At 34.8% G+C, this 13,535-nt stretch overlaps 2 protein-coding genes across 2 annotated transcripts in view; both read right to left on the reverse strand.

Annotated features, from left to right (window-relative positions):
* Positions 1–1,694: 1,694 nt before the first annotated feature.
* On the reverse strand, positions 1,695–2,618 carry lyrm9 (LYR motif containing 9). The gene is made up of 3 exons (XM_059515108.1): positions 2,292–2,618; positions 2,089–2,181; positions 1,695–2,007 (listed from the first exon to the last, which is right to left on the reverse strand). The coding sequence occupies exons 1-3, from the start codon at positions 2,403–2,405 to the stop codon at positions 1,990–1,992; spliced, it is 225 nt and encodes a 74-aa protein (XP_059371091.1). The 5' UTR covers positions 2,406–2,618; the 3' UTR covers positions 1,695–1,989.
* A 4,120-nt stretch (positions 2,619–6,738) lies between these two features.
* nlk2 (nemo-like kinase, type 2) overlaps positions 6,739–13,535 on the reverse strand; it is a 73,975-nt gene continuing 67,178 nt past the window's right edge. Inside the window, exons 9-11 of the mRNA XM_059514185.1 lie at positions 10,862–11,060; positions 9,739–9,832; positions 6,739–8,528 (exon numbers count right to left, since the gene is read on the reverse strand). Of these exons, the coding sequence (XP_059370168.1) occupies positions 8,474–8,528; positions 9,739–9,832; positions 10,862–11,060 (348 nt within the window). The 3' untranslated portion in view covers positions 6,739–8,473. The remainder of the gene's footprint in view (positions 8,529–9,738; positions 9,833–10,861; positions 11,061–13,535) is intronic.

A 13,535-nucleotide genomic window follows, 5' to 3' on the forward strand; every position in this document is an offset into this window, starting at 1 on the left:
ACAGGAACTGGCAATAAATGCATAGTAAACTCGATTTAGATCCATGTTTTAAATAGGTTTGGGGTTTTCCTAATATGGTATAGTGTTTATTTTTTCAGATATTTGTTATTGTTACTGAAATGTTACTAAGCAACTGGGAAAAACGGTAAGTTCTTTTATTACCACACACTGCTCTTAAGACTTTTATTTCCCAAATCCAAATGAGGAATATAAAGTCTTCCTTCTTCTTTCATTATGAATGCTCTTTAAAATATGACAGACATTAAACTTTCTAACAGAAATTGCATGTATGTCAGAGTAGTTGAGAGCTTTGAGTTTTCTTTTAGTCTGATGAAGATTTATGGAGATCTGTATTTTATTTTCAAGGAACAATGAATAATACTTTAAGACATGTTGTGCATGAGAAGAATCATATGATAATTTGACTGTTTCTTAATAAAGCTGAAATTTCTGTCAATGTACAGGTTAACTGCAGAAATATTATAATCATAAAGCAATTATAGTGGATTCCTATTGTCAGCCTTCATACATTTTTCACTTTCATTATGCACACTTCTGCACAACTATATTTATTTGCAACAACAGGCCAATATTAGAGAAAATAGAGTGTACATGGGTTCACCCATATTGACATCATTGTTATGAACTTGAAATGATCTATTTTTCATTTTGCAATGAACTTTCCATCTATTTGTTTAGCAACTAATGAAACACATAGCAACCACATTACCGGATTTCACAGCTAAGAGTAAAACGCATTTCCCTCAAGAAAATATTACTTAAGATGTTTCAACGTAATATAACATTGCATTTTCTCTTGCATTTACTACTTTACTGTGAGTTTATCACCCAAGCAATGATGTTGATATGATAGAGCTACTTCGAAATACAGTAAGAGCATAAAATTTTTTTCTGTAAGAGTGACCTGCCATAAACCTTAATTTTTACAGGAAAGCTTCCAGTAGTTATCAATAAAGTCAAAGATATTCCGAGAATTACTGCAGTGTTTGTTCAATTACTTTTTGATAAGGTTGGTGGCAATACTGTAGGTACTGTAATAACTAGGTTTGCCAGTTACTATTATTATTATGTTTAGATTTTTTGGGATAAAACTCCAAAATACACAAATGAAATATTAAAATGTATTAAATGTATTAAAATGTATTCATTAAAATGTACAAAATAAACATTAAATGTAATATGCAAGTGTACTACTTCAAAATACAGTAACATAAAATTGATATCTGTAAGAGCATGGCAATTCTGATCTGCCATAAACCTTAATTTTTACAGGAAAGCTTCCAGTAGTTATCAGTAAAGTCAAAGATATTCCGAGAATTACTGCAGTGATTAAGGAAATGTCTCATGTCTCATGATTAAACATATATGGACAGTGACTTATATAATCTTATATATTATTATATAATCTTTGAAACAAACGTTGATAGTATGATAGAACACAGTTTACACCACCAGGTGTTAATACACTGTCAATCACGTTCATAAAAACCATACCTACTTTGTCACAAGAATAAAATTACAATTATTATTGAAAAAAAAAAAATCTAAATGAGCCCAATTCATTGCCTACATACTATTTCACATTAATAAACTGATCAGTAAGTGAATTGTTATATTGATTTTTGGGAAGGTTATTACATTTTGTGGGGAAAAAACTCAAAAATACACAAATGAAATATTAAATGCATTTATTAACATTTCTTTAAAATGTACAAAATAAACATTAAATGCATTGCACAAGTGTAGGTCTGTTACTTGTCAGAACATAATTGCATACACGTCAGGCTCTTCCAAGAGCTTATCAACGAAACATCAGCTAATTGTTATACTTGATAATGCCTATATGGATCATTTGGTGTTCATTTATAACCTGTGGGTATGATGTCAGTTTCATTTTCAAGTGTTAAGTAGTTGGTGCATGACGTTTGCAGTTCTGAGTCAGCTTGATAAACACTTCTCCACAGAGGGTCACTTCTTTTTAGTATACTAGGAAGAAAACAATCATTTAATTCAGAAGAAATGTAAACAATGACTACTGGTATTTTCCTAGGTGCCAAAGAAAGTTACTTTATTTAATATCCAGTCAGCATCAGATATGGCTCTTTGAATGATCATCTGAATCCTTTCTGCATCATCTTCATCCGCATGACTGTTATAGCTCTGAAAGACAAAAACACATTCACAACTGACAGCAGGACAGGTGATTTGAAGACTATTTATGCAGTTAAATTTTTTCACATTGACGCCAGTATTTGAGGTATATAAAGAACCTGTCTGATGGCGTGTTGGTAGTGTTTCTGCATGGCTGCTGTTGGCAGGAGTTTGCAGCAGCGCAGCAGATAGCGGTAGAGCTGTAGCGGCGTGCGGACCACAGCAGGAGACATGAGGCTTTACTGTACGCCCTCACGTTCTCTGAAAGCCTGACTTTTTAAACTTTGATTGCGAAGTCTAAATGCTACAATAATATTGAGTACATCTGGGAAAGTTCGAGTTGTAAATCCATAATAAGATGTATAAAACCCCGTCACATGCACATAATTTGAGTTGTGAAGGTGAAGGATAACAACAGTGGAATTACTTCCTGATTTGAGCACTAAGCTAAATGTTTTATTTCAGAATAAAAGTCCTCGCTCTGCTATGTAACTGCACTTCATCAGTATAGTCTGTTCAATAAAATAATGCTGCAATTATTCACAAATATTACAATAGTATAAACTCATTTATGCACAAATGCAAAGATAAACTTTCTGTTCTGGCATATTACAAAAATATGTTTGCATGAAATGTTTTCTTTGAAGGACATAATTCACAATCTAACAATATGTTTGAAACCAACATAAAACAATCATGTTATTCATTGCTTAATTGTAAGGTTTACAGTGCATTACCAAGACAAGGAACTTCATTTATTTTAAATGCAGAACTTATGTTTATGTTATGAAATTATTCTCGTTGTGGTTGGTTATATAAAACAATTTCTCAATAGCCATATTGAAATAGAAAAAAAGAAGAAAAAGAAAACCATTAGGTAATTGATGAAACAACACGTGATAGATCTTCCCATATGATCATTTTGTTTTTCATTTCAGGTCAGAGCCTGCAACCTTGTGCAAGCATGCGTAAGATCATTCCAGATAATGTCATCCTGGAAATTTATGTTCAGTTTTACAATGCTACATTCATAATTCATAAAAAAAAATGAAGATGGAATTTTTTTATTGAAACTCTTGTTTTCAGTCTGCTGTAACTCATGACCATGCCAGAGATCAACCAATTACAAAATATTCTGATACACTTCTCATTTGATTATTATTATTATTATTATTATTTAAAATTAAATAAATAAAATATATTTATCTTGTAAATTTAGCGTAAAGTTAGAACACAGCTGAAAAAAAATTGTATTTACTTAAAGTGTATATTAATCATGTGTATTTGAACTTTAAATCAAATGAAAGGTGCTGAGAAGCAGTTGTCTGCATGCCGAATCACCAGACTGTCCAGATGGCGGCCCACAATCCCCTCATTTTACCTGGAGACACCAGTGAAAGCGTTCATTGTTTAAGAAGGAAAAGCCCCAGCAGCATCAAAGTCATTCTTATGGTGTGTGTGTGTGTGTATGTGCTCACATGAAGAATTCCCCACTCATCAGCGATAACATGTGTGAGCTTTCAAGATATTAAACCAAAAAGTCAACCACATCTCATAATAAGACATTATACTCCTGACCTTAAAACAAAAGACGGGTCTGTTAGACTGCTTTTGTCATGCTGTGTGGGTTCATACAGGTGACAGAATGTTGTTTTGTTGATAAAATACTCAACAAACTCTCCAAAAATGTAATAAACAACAGCCTAGTAAAAGTAGTCCTCGTTTATGAATTCCTTGCATCTTCACACTTCGCCTTTATACTGTGTAACTTTATTTTATCATATCATAGCTGTTGTTTTTGGCATTCACAAGTGCAAATCCAAATACACCACAAAAAAATCTTGGACATTAGATCTTCACTGAGCTGACCTACTTCAATCACAATTTCCTTGGTAAAGCAATCCAGCAGTATTGGAGTTTACAGTTTTGTCTATAAAAATATTACTAATGTTTCATGATTTCTATTACACAATTGTGACACATCATGTTATCACAACATGTTTAGATAGAAAAATAAAGTAAAATGCATAAATCACAGTTGTCCTGATCAAAGATTTTAATAGAAACAAACTAACTTGAAAGAGGTGTAAACCCTTAAAATGAGCTAAACTTTGCCAACTTTCCTGGTCTGTTTGTACTCTTCCATGATCACATTTCGACGTTTTGATTAGATCTTCATGCTTATGTCTATTTGGAGCAACATGTTTCTTTCATTGACATCTTAACAAAACCTGGCTAGATTACAAGAATGCTGCATGAAAAACACATTATAAGTTGCTTTTGTTTTGTTTATGTGAATGTAAGAAAAAGTAATTTCCAACAATACAGCACTTTTTTTTTTTTTTTTAGAAATCGTATTAGATTTCTTTTTACAGAAGTAAGTGAACATATGGTTTCATATTAAATAATTCCACTACTTTGGTTTGAGAACATGCCAGTTTTTTTAAGAACAGTTTAATTAATTCCTTAAAATGTTTCCTCTAATCTACTCAAAAAAAAAAAAAAAAAAACTGTTTTAATTCAGTGGTTCTCAACATTTTGGACAAATTTTTCTACAATATTCTTCATGATTTTCCAATTGTTCATGATTTAACCATTAGGGATTAAGATTTTCAAGAATATTTTACTCACAATTTCTGATAAAATATTTTAGAGCTTGGCATAGCATTTATGTATATAAAACATAAAAAGTGGGAACCCTGGTTCTTGAAACAGACAAATAGCTTTTGAGAGGTTGAGCTAAAGTAACAAGTATCTTCATTTCTTTTTAAGTTTTCAGTCTTATTTTAAATCATCTGGAGGCAACTTGGTTGAGATCCACTGGTTAAAGTACTGTACCTTTTTTTTTTCTGTGCCCTCAATTTCATCCTCCTGCCTTCATCCTCTAGGAAGTGAAATCATTTATTGAAGGATAAACACATCTCAAACATAAGTATTAGCAAGAATAATTGGTTTGTTTTATCGCACTTTCATAAAATGGTTAATCTCCAAATGAACTTTCATTTGGCACTTTAGTCTAAGCTAACATCCTGTCTCTCACTGATTAATACCTAACTTTAAGTGTAACTTTCTATCATCATTCTTACCATACTGGCATTTGAAGTTTAGCACTCAAATTTAACTTGGTCATCAGTTTTTTATATATATATATATATATATATATATATATATATATATATATATATATATATATATATATATATATATATATATATATATATATATATATATATATATATATATATATATATATATATATATATATATATAATAAAATAATAATAAATAAAAGCATTAAAAACATTTTAGAATGCAGTGCTAATAAATCCAGGTGTATGTAAAATAAGGTAAGAAGCAACACACTTTTTTTAAATGTCAACATTTAATGAGCTTCACCACTGTACTTCAAATCTACACTCTGAAAGGAGACCGGTGATTTTTCAAAACACAGAACACATCCACAGAGTCCTTCCGGTCCCTAAGAATCACCCCCTCTGCTTTCAGGGCATCAAATGCAAATTTTACATTTTACATTATAGTCATATATGTCAAATACCATTAACTCGAAGTATAAACTTCAAGCTTCCTTATTAAAAACTTGACAGCAAGTGCAGTACCATCCCCATTTGGCCCAATCAAGGTTGCGTGTTAGTCTCTTCTCACAGGCTCCGGTTGAATCCGCATGTTCTCTTAGGTACGCCCGCTTCTTATGCCCTAACATTTGTATGTTTATCTCATCCGACGCTCTCGGTGAAGGATACCATGTTAATCATCGTGAGTATGCTGTGTGATCTAACAGTCAGAGAACACTGGGGTGAGAACATGGTACTCTGTACAAGGATGTGATGATGGGAACCACCTCCAACCAATCGCAACTTTAATGACTTTGATTTCTTTATACAGGGTTTGATAGGAATATAAAAGTCTGAAGGGACATTCAAGTTTTAAATCTCCACATAAAAATAAAAGCGTGGAGGTAAACAACCAAGTTATTGAGCTCGAGAGGTAGAGACCAACAATGTGAATCCATTATATACATATACACAAACAGTTCAGTGTTTCTTTAAAGGAAATTAATAATATTCATAATAATAATAATAATAATAATTATTATTAAAAAAGGGCTCTACTTCAATACTCATATCCACAGCTCTGCAGCACACAAGACACAATTAACATAATTGGTTATGTGTTTTTTGTTTGTTTTTGTACTGATTTGGATCATTTCTTTGTCTACACTTTCTAGTGCAGGGGAAAATAAAAATAAGAAGAGAAATAGAGAGGGGAAAAAATATGTACATTTATAAGTCTTAAGTCTCAAAAATAAAATAAAATTTCATAGCCCTAAAAATGTGCAGGCTAATTCAACTTCTATACAGCAGTATTACTTTTTGTTGTTGTTTGGCGATTTTTTTTTAATACATTATTTTTTTGTTGTAGATTTTTCATTTCTATTGAAATCTACCAGCTACTCGCTTATTTACATACCTTACTCAGTGGATCATGGGAAAGCATGCCATAGCACATTGAGGAAGAAATAAAAATAATTCTCTAAAAATATATTAAATATTTGTTTTCTTTGAGTCTGAGAGAGTGCAGAAATGGGAAGTTTAAGCATGATAGAGTGAGTGAAAACTACTCCCAATGTCTTTCCATACCCACAATATTCACCATTTCCCAGGCACCCTTTTCAGATCCATCAGATCTATGAGTCTTTTAACAGAAAAGGTGCTTTTGGGGGGGGTCAAAGTAGACGACACTGAACTGACATCTACAGGATCATTGTTGTGATGCCACAGTCAGTTAGAAGCATGCACGGGGTCCATACATGCACTCGCAATGGCGTTCCTCACTAGACAAAGTTTGGAAATATACCATTGCAATTATGGAATGGTTTGGTTTACCAACAGTTCAACCCATTATTTATTTATTTGCTTTATTTTTGTTTTGTTTTTAGCCTTTAATTTGGTTTGCATGCTATTCTAGATACTCCATCATGGAGAGCAGGGTTCAAAGGTCATCTGAAAACATAAACCTCCCCATATCATTTCGCTACATGCTAGTTGGGTTTTCAGTCTCGGTAGGAGACAAGCACCTGCAAGATTTCAGGACACGCTCACAAAGTCTCCTTCGCTTCAAATAAACCCTATCGGTATGAGCATTTTCCCTCTGGCCAATCTTGCATGCTTTGGATCCTTTTGAATCGTTGTGCCATTCAGTCACCAATCCGAAGTACTAAATACTGACACAACACATCCACATTTAGGAGTACTAAGAGAAGCCTACGAATCAGTATCTCTGCCAAGTGCTGCGCTAAGGAATACTGATTTGAAGAGTTGAATAGGAGACGGAAAGCGAGATACGAACAAAGATCGATAGAGAAAGAAAGGAAGAGTGCAGATGACAGCAAAAATGGAAGAAAGTCGTAAAAAAAAATAATCACACCGCCGTTGAAGGCAATAAACGCAATGAGCAGCTCACTCTAGCCATACGAGTCGTCACACTAGCAATATTTCAGTTTTGCTGCCCATTTTAAAAAAGAAATTCACCGTCGATAGCGTATTTACGTATGAAGCAGCTTTCTGTTGGCGCGACAAATTAACATGTCCAACTAGTTCTGCATCAGGAATTTTCAAAACGCGCAGATTCCTGAAACAACTGAATTTCGCCCTCGAAATTCCGAGCAGCGGTTAATGTGACTGCACCTTTCACAAGGGTGGGGCCTAATGAATAGGCTACTAATGAGGACAGCGTTTTTTCACCCTGGTTCTAGCACGAGTGAAAGACCGATTCAGAGAAACTTGCCTTCTTTCCACACTACATGAAGCACTGCACTTCCTGTTTCCATGAATAAATAAAGCATGATTACTCGCACACATAGTCGTGATGAGTTTTCCTTCAGATATACTGCACAGACTCTGCCGCCCTGCTGTTCAAAATACATTCCAAGTCCACAGAGGTCGACTTCGTCTGCCGAATGTACAGGTTCGTACCCTTCACGAACCTTTAGTATACTACTACAGAGCAGTGGGTATGTACGAACAGTCCCCCCGTGACCATGCCCACCCGTCCCGTGTCCCGCTTGAACTCATCAGCAGTGGTTGCTTCTATAAAGCTCCATTTAGTAACTATTACAATACACACACACATCAGCGACTTGGCTAGTCCTAGACTCCAGTGAAATGCTACGCAGGTTTGGGGATGTCTGGGGGTCAGTAGTCCAGGGGTGGACTCGGGACGGGCTGCCAGAGGGACGTCCACCACCACTGTTTATCAACACCATCTTCTCCGCCGTCCTCAGCTACTCCCAAACAAGAGGAGATGGAGGCATCTCAGAGGGCTGAGCTACTGTTGAGCTGTGGACAGAAAGAACAGGGAGATTATGTCTAGCTTTAAGGTTAAGGAGATGTCTCCATCTAGTGTTGAGACACTGACAAATAAATTGCTAAAGCTTGAAAAGCCCCAGATTTGTCAGGACACCAAGAGTTTTAGTAGTGTGAACAAGAGCTGACCGGGTAGTAACTGATTACTGATTATTTGGATTATGTAATGAGATTCCAAAAATTAAGTACTTGTAATTAGATTAATATGCACACAATAGCATAATCTTCTCCCTAATTCCTCTTTTGCATCTTTTAAATGTTCCTTTCTAAAATAGTCCACCTCATACACACACTCAGAAAGTCTTCCACGTTTGTGGACGTTCACAGATAGACCAGTCATTAGTCAAATGGCTACACAGCATTTTACCACTGAATTAAAAACCATTACAGGTTTAAGAAGTGCTTCAATATTGCATCAACTATTGATTAAAACAATCCTTATTTGAATTATCACTCAGTATGGTTATTTAGCCTTGGACTACTATGTCACTAGGAGGCTTTCAAACACATTAAAATGCACAAATTGATGTTATTTATTATTTACAATGCGCGCATTCCCGAACTTAATTTTTTTGTCATCTGAACCTCTTGCATAGAAATAAATATAATTGTATTTATCTGTTAATTACAATGAATGGAATATATTCTCTGTGTGTGTTTATATCAATATGTTACAACATTGTACTATTTAAATTGATGTGATAAACTAGTTAGGCCAAAAGTAATCTAAAAGTAATCAAAGAGTAGTCTGATTACAGTACCTAAAATGTGTAAAGTAATGGATTATGTTACTAAATATTTTTTTTTAATGTAATTTGGAATTAGTAACAGACTACAATTTATAAGCAACCTACCAGGCTCTGGTTGTAAGCAATGATGGTTATAAACTACATTAAACACTCTTTTATGTAAAAATGTTTGCCTAAATATTAAACAATGGCATGTTGGTTTCAACCCAAAGCACTTCCAAAACATAGCTCCCCTTAAAAAAAAGACAGTCATGCTCACTGGCTTTGATTTGGCATGTCTGTTAACCATGAGAACATGTACTTGAGGGTCAAAATATGTCAACCACTTTCTGGCTCTTAAAAATACATTTTAGCATTATAACATTTAAAAAAAATTGATTACATTTAAACCCCTGCCACAATTGTCAGTAGCTTTTATAATGTTTTTGCCTCACCTGATAAAGCTTTTGAAGGCAGCTGATTGGGGGTTGATACAGAGCGGTACCCGATTCCCCTTCTGCTGCTCCAGGATGAACTGATGAATGATCTCTGTGTGGGGAATAAAAATAAGAGATGATGGGAATACATTACACTTTATGTTTATGAATAACGGTATAAGTTATGTGCTATCATAGTTAAAAGAACAGTTCACAAAACAGTTGTGGACACCTGTGTTCATGTTAAATAAAAACAGAAATAACAAATTCAAATAACATGAGGGTGAGTAAATAACAATATATTTATTTTTTAGATTAATCTATTTAACAAGTGGACAGGAAGTCAAACCTGTTTACTAGTCAAAGAAATTTGGTCAACATTCCTTGTAACAAAAAAAAAAAGATAAAGTGATGTGACTTAGTGATGTAGAATTTTGTATTTTCAGGACAAACATAAATTAAGAATGAATCACTGAATGAAGATTTATTCTAGCAGCAACCTTAAAGGTCAAAGTGTCGATATTAAAGGAGGATTCTACAGGCAGACTGTACTATCTGTAATATCTCTCTTTATTTTCGCATACAAGCGATTACGCTTAAAACTAGCCTGGCCAACGTGGAAACTCCTCTTGTGCAGATCCAAAAGGGGTTCCCCTCAAGTTTCAAACGTGGCTGCCTCTCTAAATCGCTTTAAGTCTCCAGGCGGTCGTCTCCATCCGCACTGACTAATCCTCCAGTGGAAACACGTTGCACACAGGATGGAGGAAGAGGAGGGAGGGTGAAGGGCAGAGTTATTTTGAGCCGACAGCACAGTAAGCCTGCTTTTAGCGACAGACTCTCACTAATACCCGCTGACAGTGGAAGGCAAGCACAGATCCAGGGGCTCCAGATGAAGGGTGAAAACAAGGGAAAAAACAACAGGAGCAGCAGGGGATCTGAAGCAGGAGATGCCCAGCATGCTCTCAAATAGATTCAATTCAATTAAGACCTTTAGCTCCTAAACATGTTGTCTACAAACCGGGGGTGGATCAGGACTAAAGGTTAAATTAATAGACCACCGATGTTTGTCTCATGTGTTGCATAATGTGTGCTGCGATCAGCACAAGGTGTAGTACATATGACTGATTATAAGCAAGCTCACCTTTGACCTGCCGAACTGACGTCAGGTTCTTCTCAAAGCCATCGTCAAACTTGGGATTGGTGACAGGCTCAAAGTCACTGGTATAGACGCGGCCAGAGGAAGTGGTGTAGCAGCATTTGCACATGCAGGTGTGGTACCGCAGACGCCCCTCGTCCAGATACGGGTGTGCCAGGGCGTCCTTTGCAGAGATCCTTTTTGACTGTATTGGAAAACAGATTTGTTCTTACTGAACGTTCCTTTTAAAAATGCAATTAAATAATCTATTTTACAAATGTATATATTTAAATTTATATATATATAAAAAAAAATATATACACACACACACACAAATTTATATATAAATTATACATTTAAATGTTAAAAAAGTAAATATGTAGCTTATTAAGTCTAAATATTTAAAGTATTTGGCGCTGTGATGAACACCATTGCGAATACAAAAATCGGATGAATATTTAAACTATTTAAATGTGTTTTAGAAAGTAGTAGCGGCTGCATTTAAGCGCCATCTGCTGAGTGAATGTGCTTTCATTCATAGCTTCTCTCATGTGTTGTGCCATGCTCTTCTCATCCGTGCTTGTTTACATCAGAGTGCGCTCACATCATTGACGCAGCATACAGTGGTGTTGTGCATTGCGATCAGTTGATGGGGAAAGTATTCTTAAAATGCATTAAAAAAATCAAAATAATTTGTAATAAAGAATTATTATTATTATTATCTTAAAGTGCCCTCAATAACAATATATTGCATATTCAGTACCGTTATACATCTCATTACCGAAAACCGGCGTCATATCTACATCAAACTTATTTTAATATTACACAAAGATAACCCGAGTAAATAAAAAAACGCAGTTTTGAAATTATAATTTCTTTTACTAAGGGGAAAAGCGGTTCAAGCCTGCCCGGCACTATGTGGAAAAAGTAATTGCCCCCTAAAAATAATAACTTGTTGTGCCACACTTTGCAGCAACAACTGCAATCAAGCATTTGCAATAACTGGTAACGAGTCTTTGAGGAATTTTGGCCCACCCTTCTTTGCAGAATTGTTTTAATTCAGCCACGTTGAAGGGTTTTTGAAAATGAATGGACTGGCTTTTTCGCCAGATTTAACAGGAAACACACCTTCCAAAAAGTTCAACTTTTGTGGCATCAGTCCACTAGGGGTGTAACGATTCACTCTTTTTATCGATGCATCGATTACAAACCCTGGACTTGAAACATGATTTTTGAATCGTGAATCCCTGATTTGAGACAGTAATCGATTTAAAATGGGCGATTCAAAATCTTTTAAAATATACACACATTAAATTACTACAACCACGAATTAATTAGGAAAAAATATAGATTACAAATGACTGATTATTGTCCAGCAGTGTATTTGATTTCTTACAGCAAATTCAAAACTATAGATAAGAAAATAATTTAAAATAATTAAAATAATTAAAATAATTATTATTAGAATAATACATACAATAATCAAAATGATTGAATTTGACATTTCTGTCACTTCTGAAATGATGGCTACGCCCCTAGTGTAACAAAATGTTAGCACGTTCATAACACTTTTAAAGCTCTTTTTTTTAAATCTTGGCTTGCATAAATTTGTATGTATGCCATGTCATGCCATAGCATCATTAAACTAGCATCTAACAATGGACATAACAGTTTTTTTTTCTTTCTCTAACCTACTGTTCTCTAACCATAAAGGCTGTTGTGTGATTTGTCCTCTGAATAAGCATTTAAGGAATTTAGGGGAAGCATTTAAAATACACTGTGAATGCACTTAAAGAATGCAGAATCAAATTTAATTATGAATTGAATTGTTCTAAATTAGCAAAAATCGAAAACAATTGATCGTGAATCGAAACAAATAGCTGTCTACCCAAAGATTCACAGCCCCTACAGTCCACAGATTATTTGGCCAAAAATCTTGGCGATAATCAAGATATTTTTTGGCAAATGTGAGACAAGCCTGTGTGTTCTTTTTGGTCAGCATTGGTGTTTGCCTTGGAACTCTCCCATTGATTCCGTTTTTGCCTGGTCTGGATCTTATTGTTGAATCATGAACACTGACCTTCACTGAGGCATGTGAGGCCTGTAGTTCTCTAAATGTTGTTCTGGGTTCTTTTATGACCTCCTGGATGAGTTGGCGTTGCGCTCTTGGAGTAATTTTGGTAGGCCGGACTCTCCTGGGAAGGTTCACCACTGTTTCAAGTGTTCTCCATTTGTGTATAATGGCTCTGAGAGTGGTTCGCTGGAGTTCCAAAACCTTAGAAATGGCTTTATAACCCTTTCCAGACTGATTCATGTCAACTATTTTGTCTCTCATCTGTTTTTGAATTTCTTTACACTGCGGCATGATGTGCTGCTCTTTAAGCATACTTCACTTTGTCAGACAGGTTGTATTTAAGTGATCTCTTGATTCAACAGGTTTTGCAGTAATCAGGCCTGGGTGTGGCTAGTAAAATTTAACTCCACTTTCTAAAATAAAGTGGTTAATCACAGTTCTTTCATGATGACTTAACAGGAGGGGACAATTCTTCTTTCACATAGGGCCAGGTAGATTTTTTCCCTTAATAAATGAAATCATTTAAAAACTGCATTTTTTATTTACTTGCATTACCTTTGTGTAATATGACAATTTGTTTGAAGATCTGAATCTTTTAAGTGTGAG

This window comes from Carassius carassius, chromosome 28, assembly GCF_963082965.1.
Source record: "Carassius carassius chromosome 28, fCarCar2.1, whole genome shotgun sequence".
NCBI classification, from domain to species: domain Eukaryota; kingdom Metazoa; phylum Chordata; class Actinopteri; order Cypriniformes; family Cyprinidae; genus Carassius; species Carassius carassius.

Excerpts from the sequence above, each read along its gene's own strand:
- lyrm9 (XM_059515108.1), bottom strand. The coding sequence starts at position 2,405 with ATGTCTCCTGCTGTGGTCCGCACGCCGCTACAGCTCTACCGCTATCTG. Across the intron at positions 2,182-2,291 it reads ACCAACACGCCATCAGACAG|AGCTATAACAGTCATGCGGA; the intron begins GTTCTTTATATA and ends TTTGTCTTTCAG.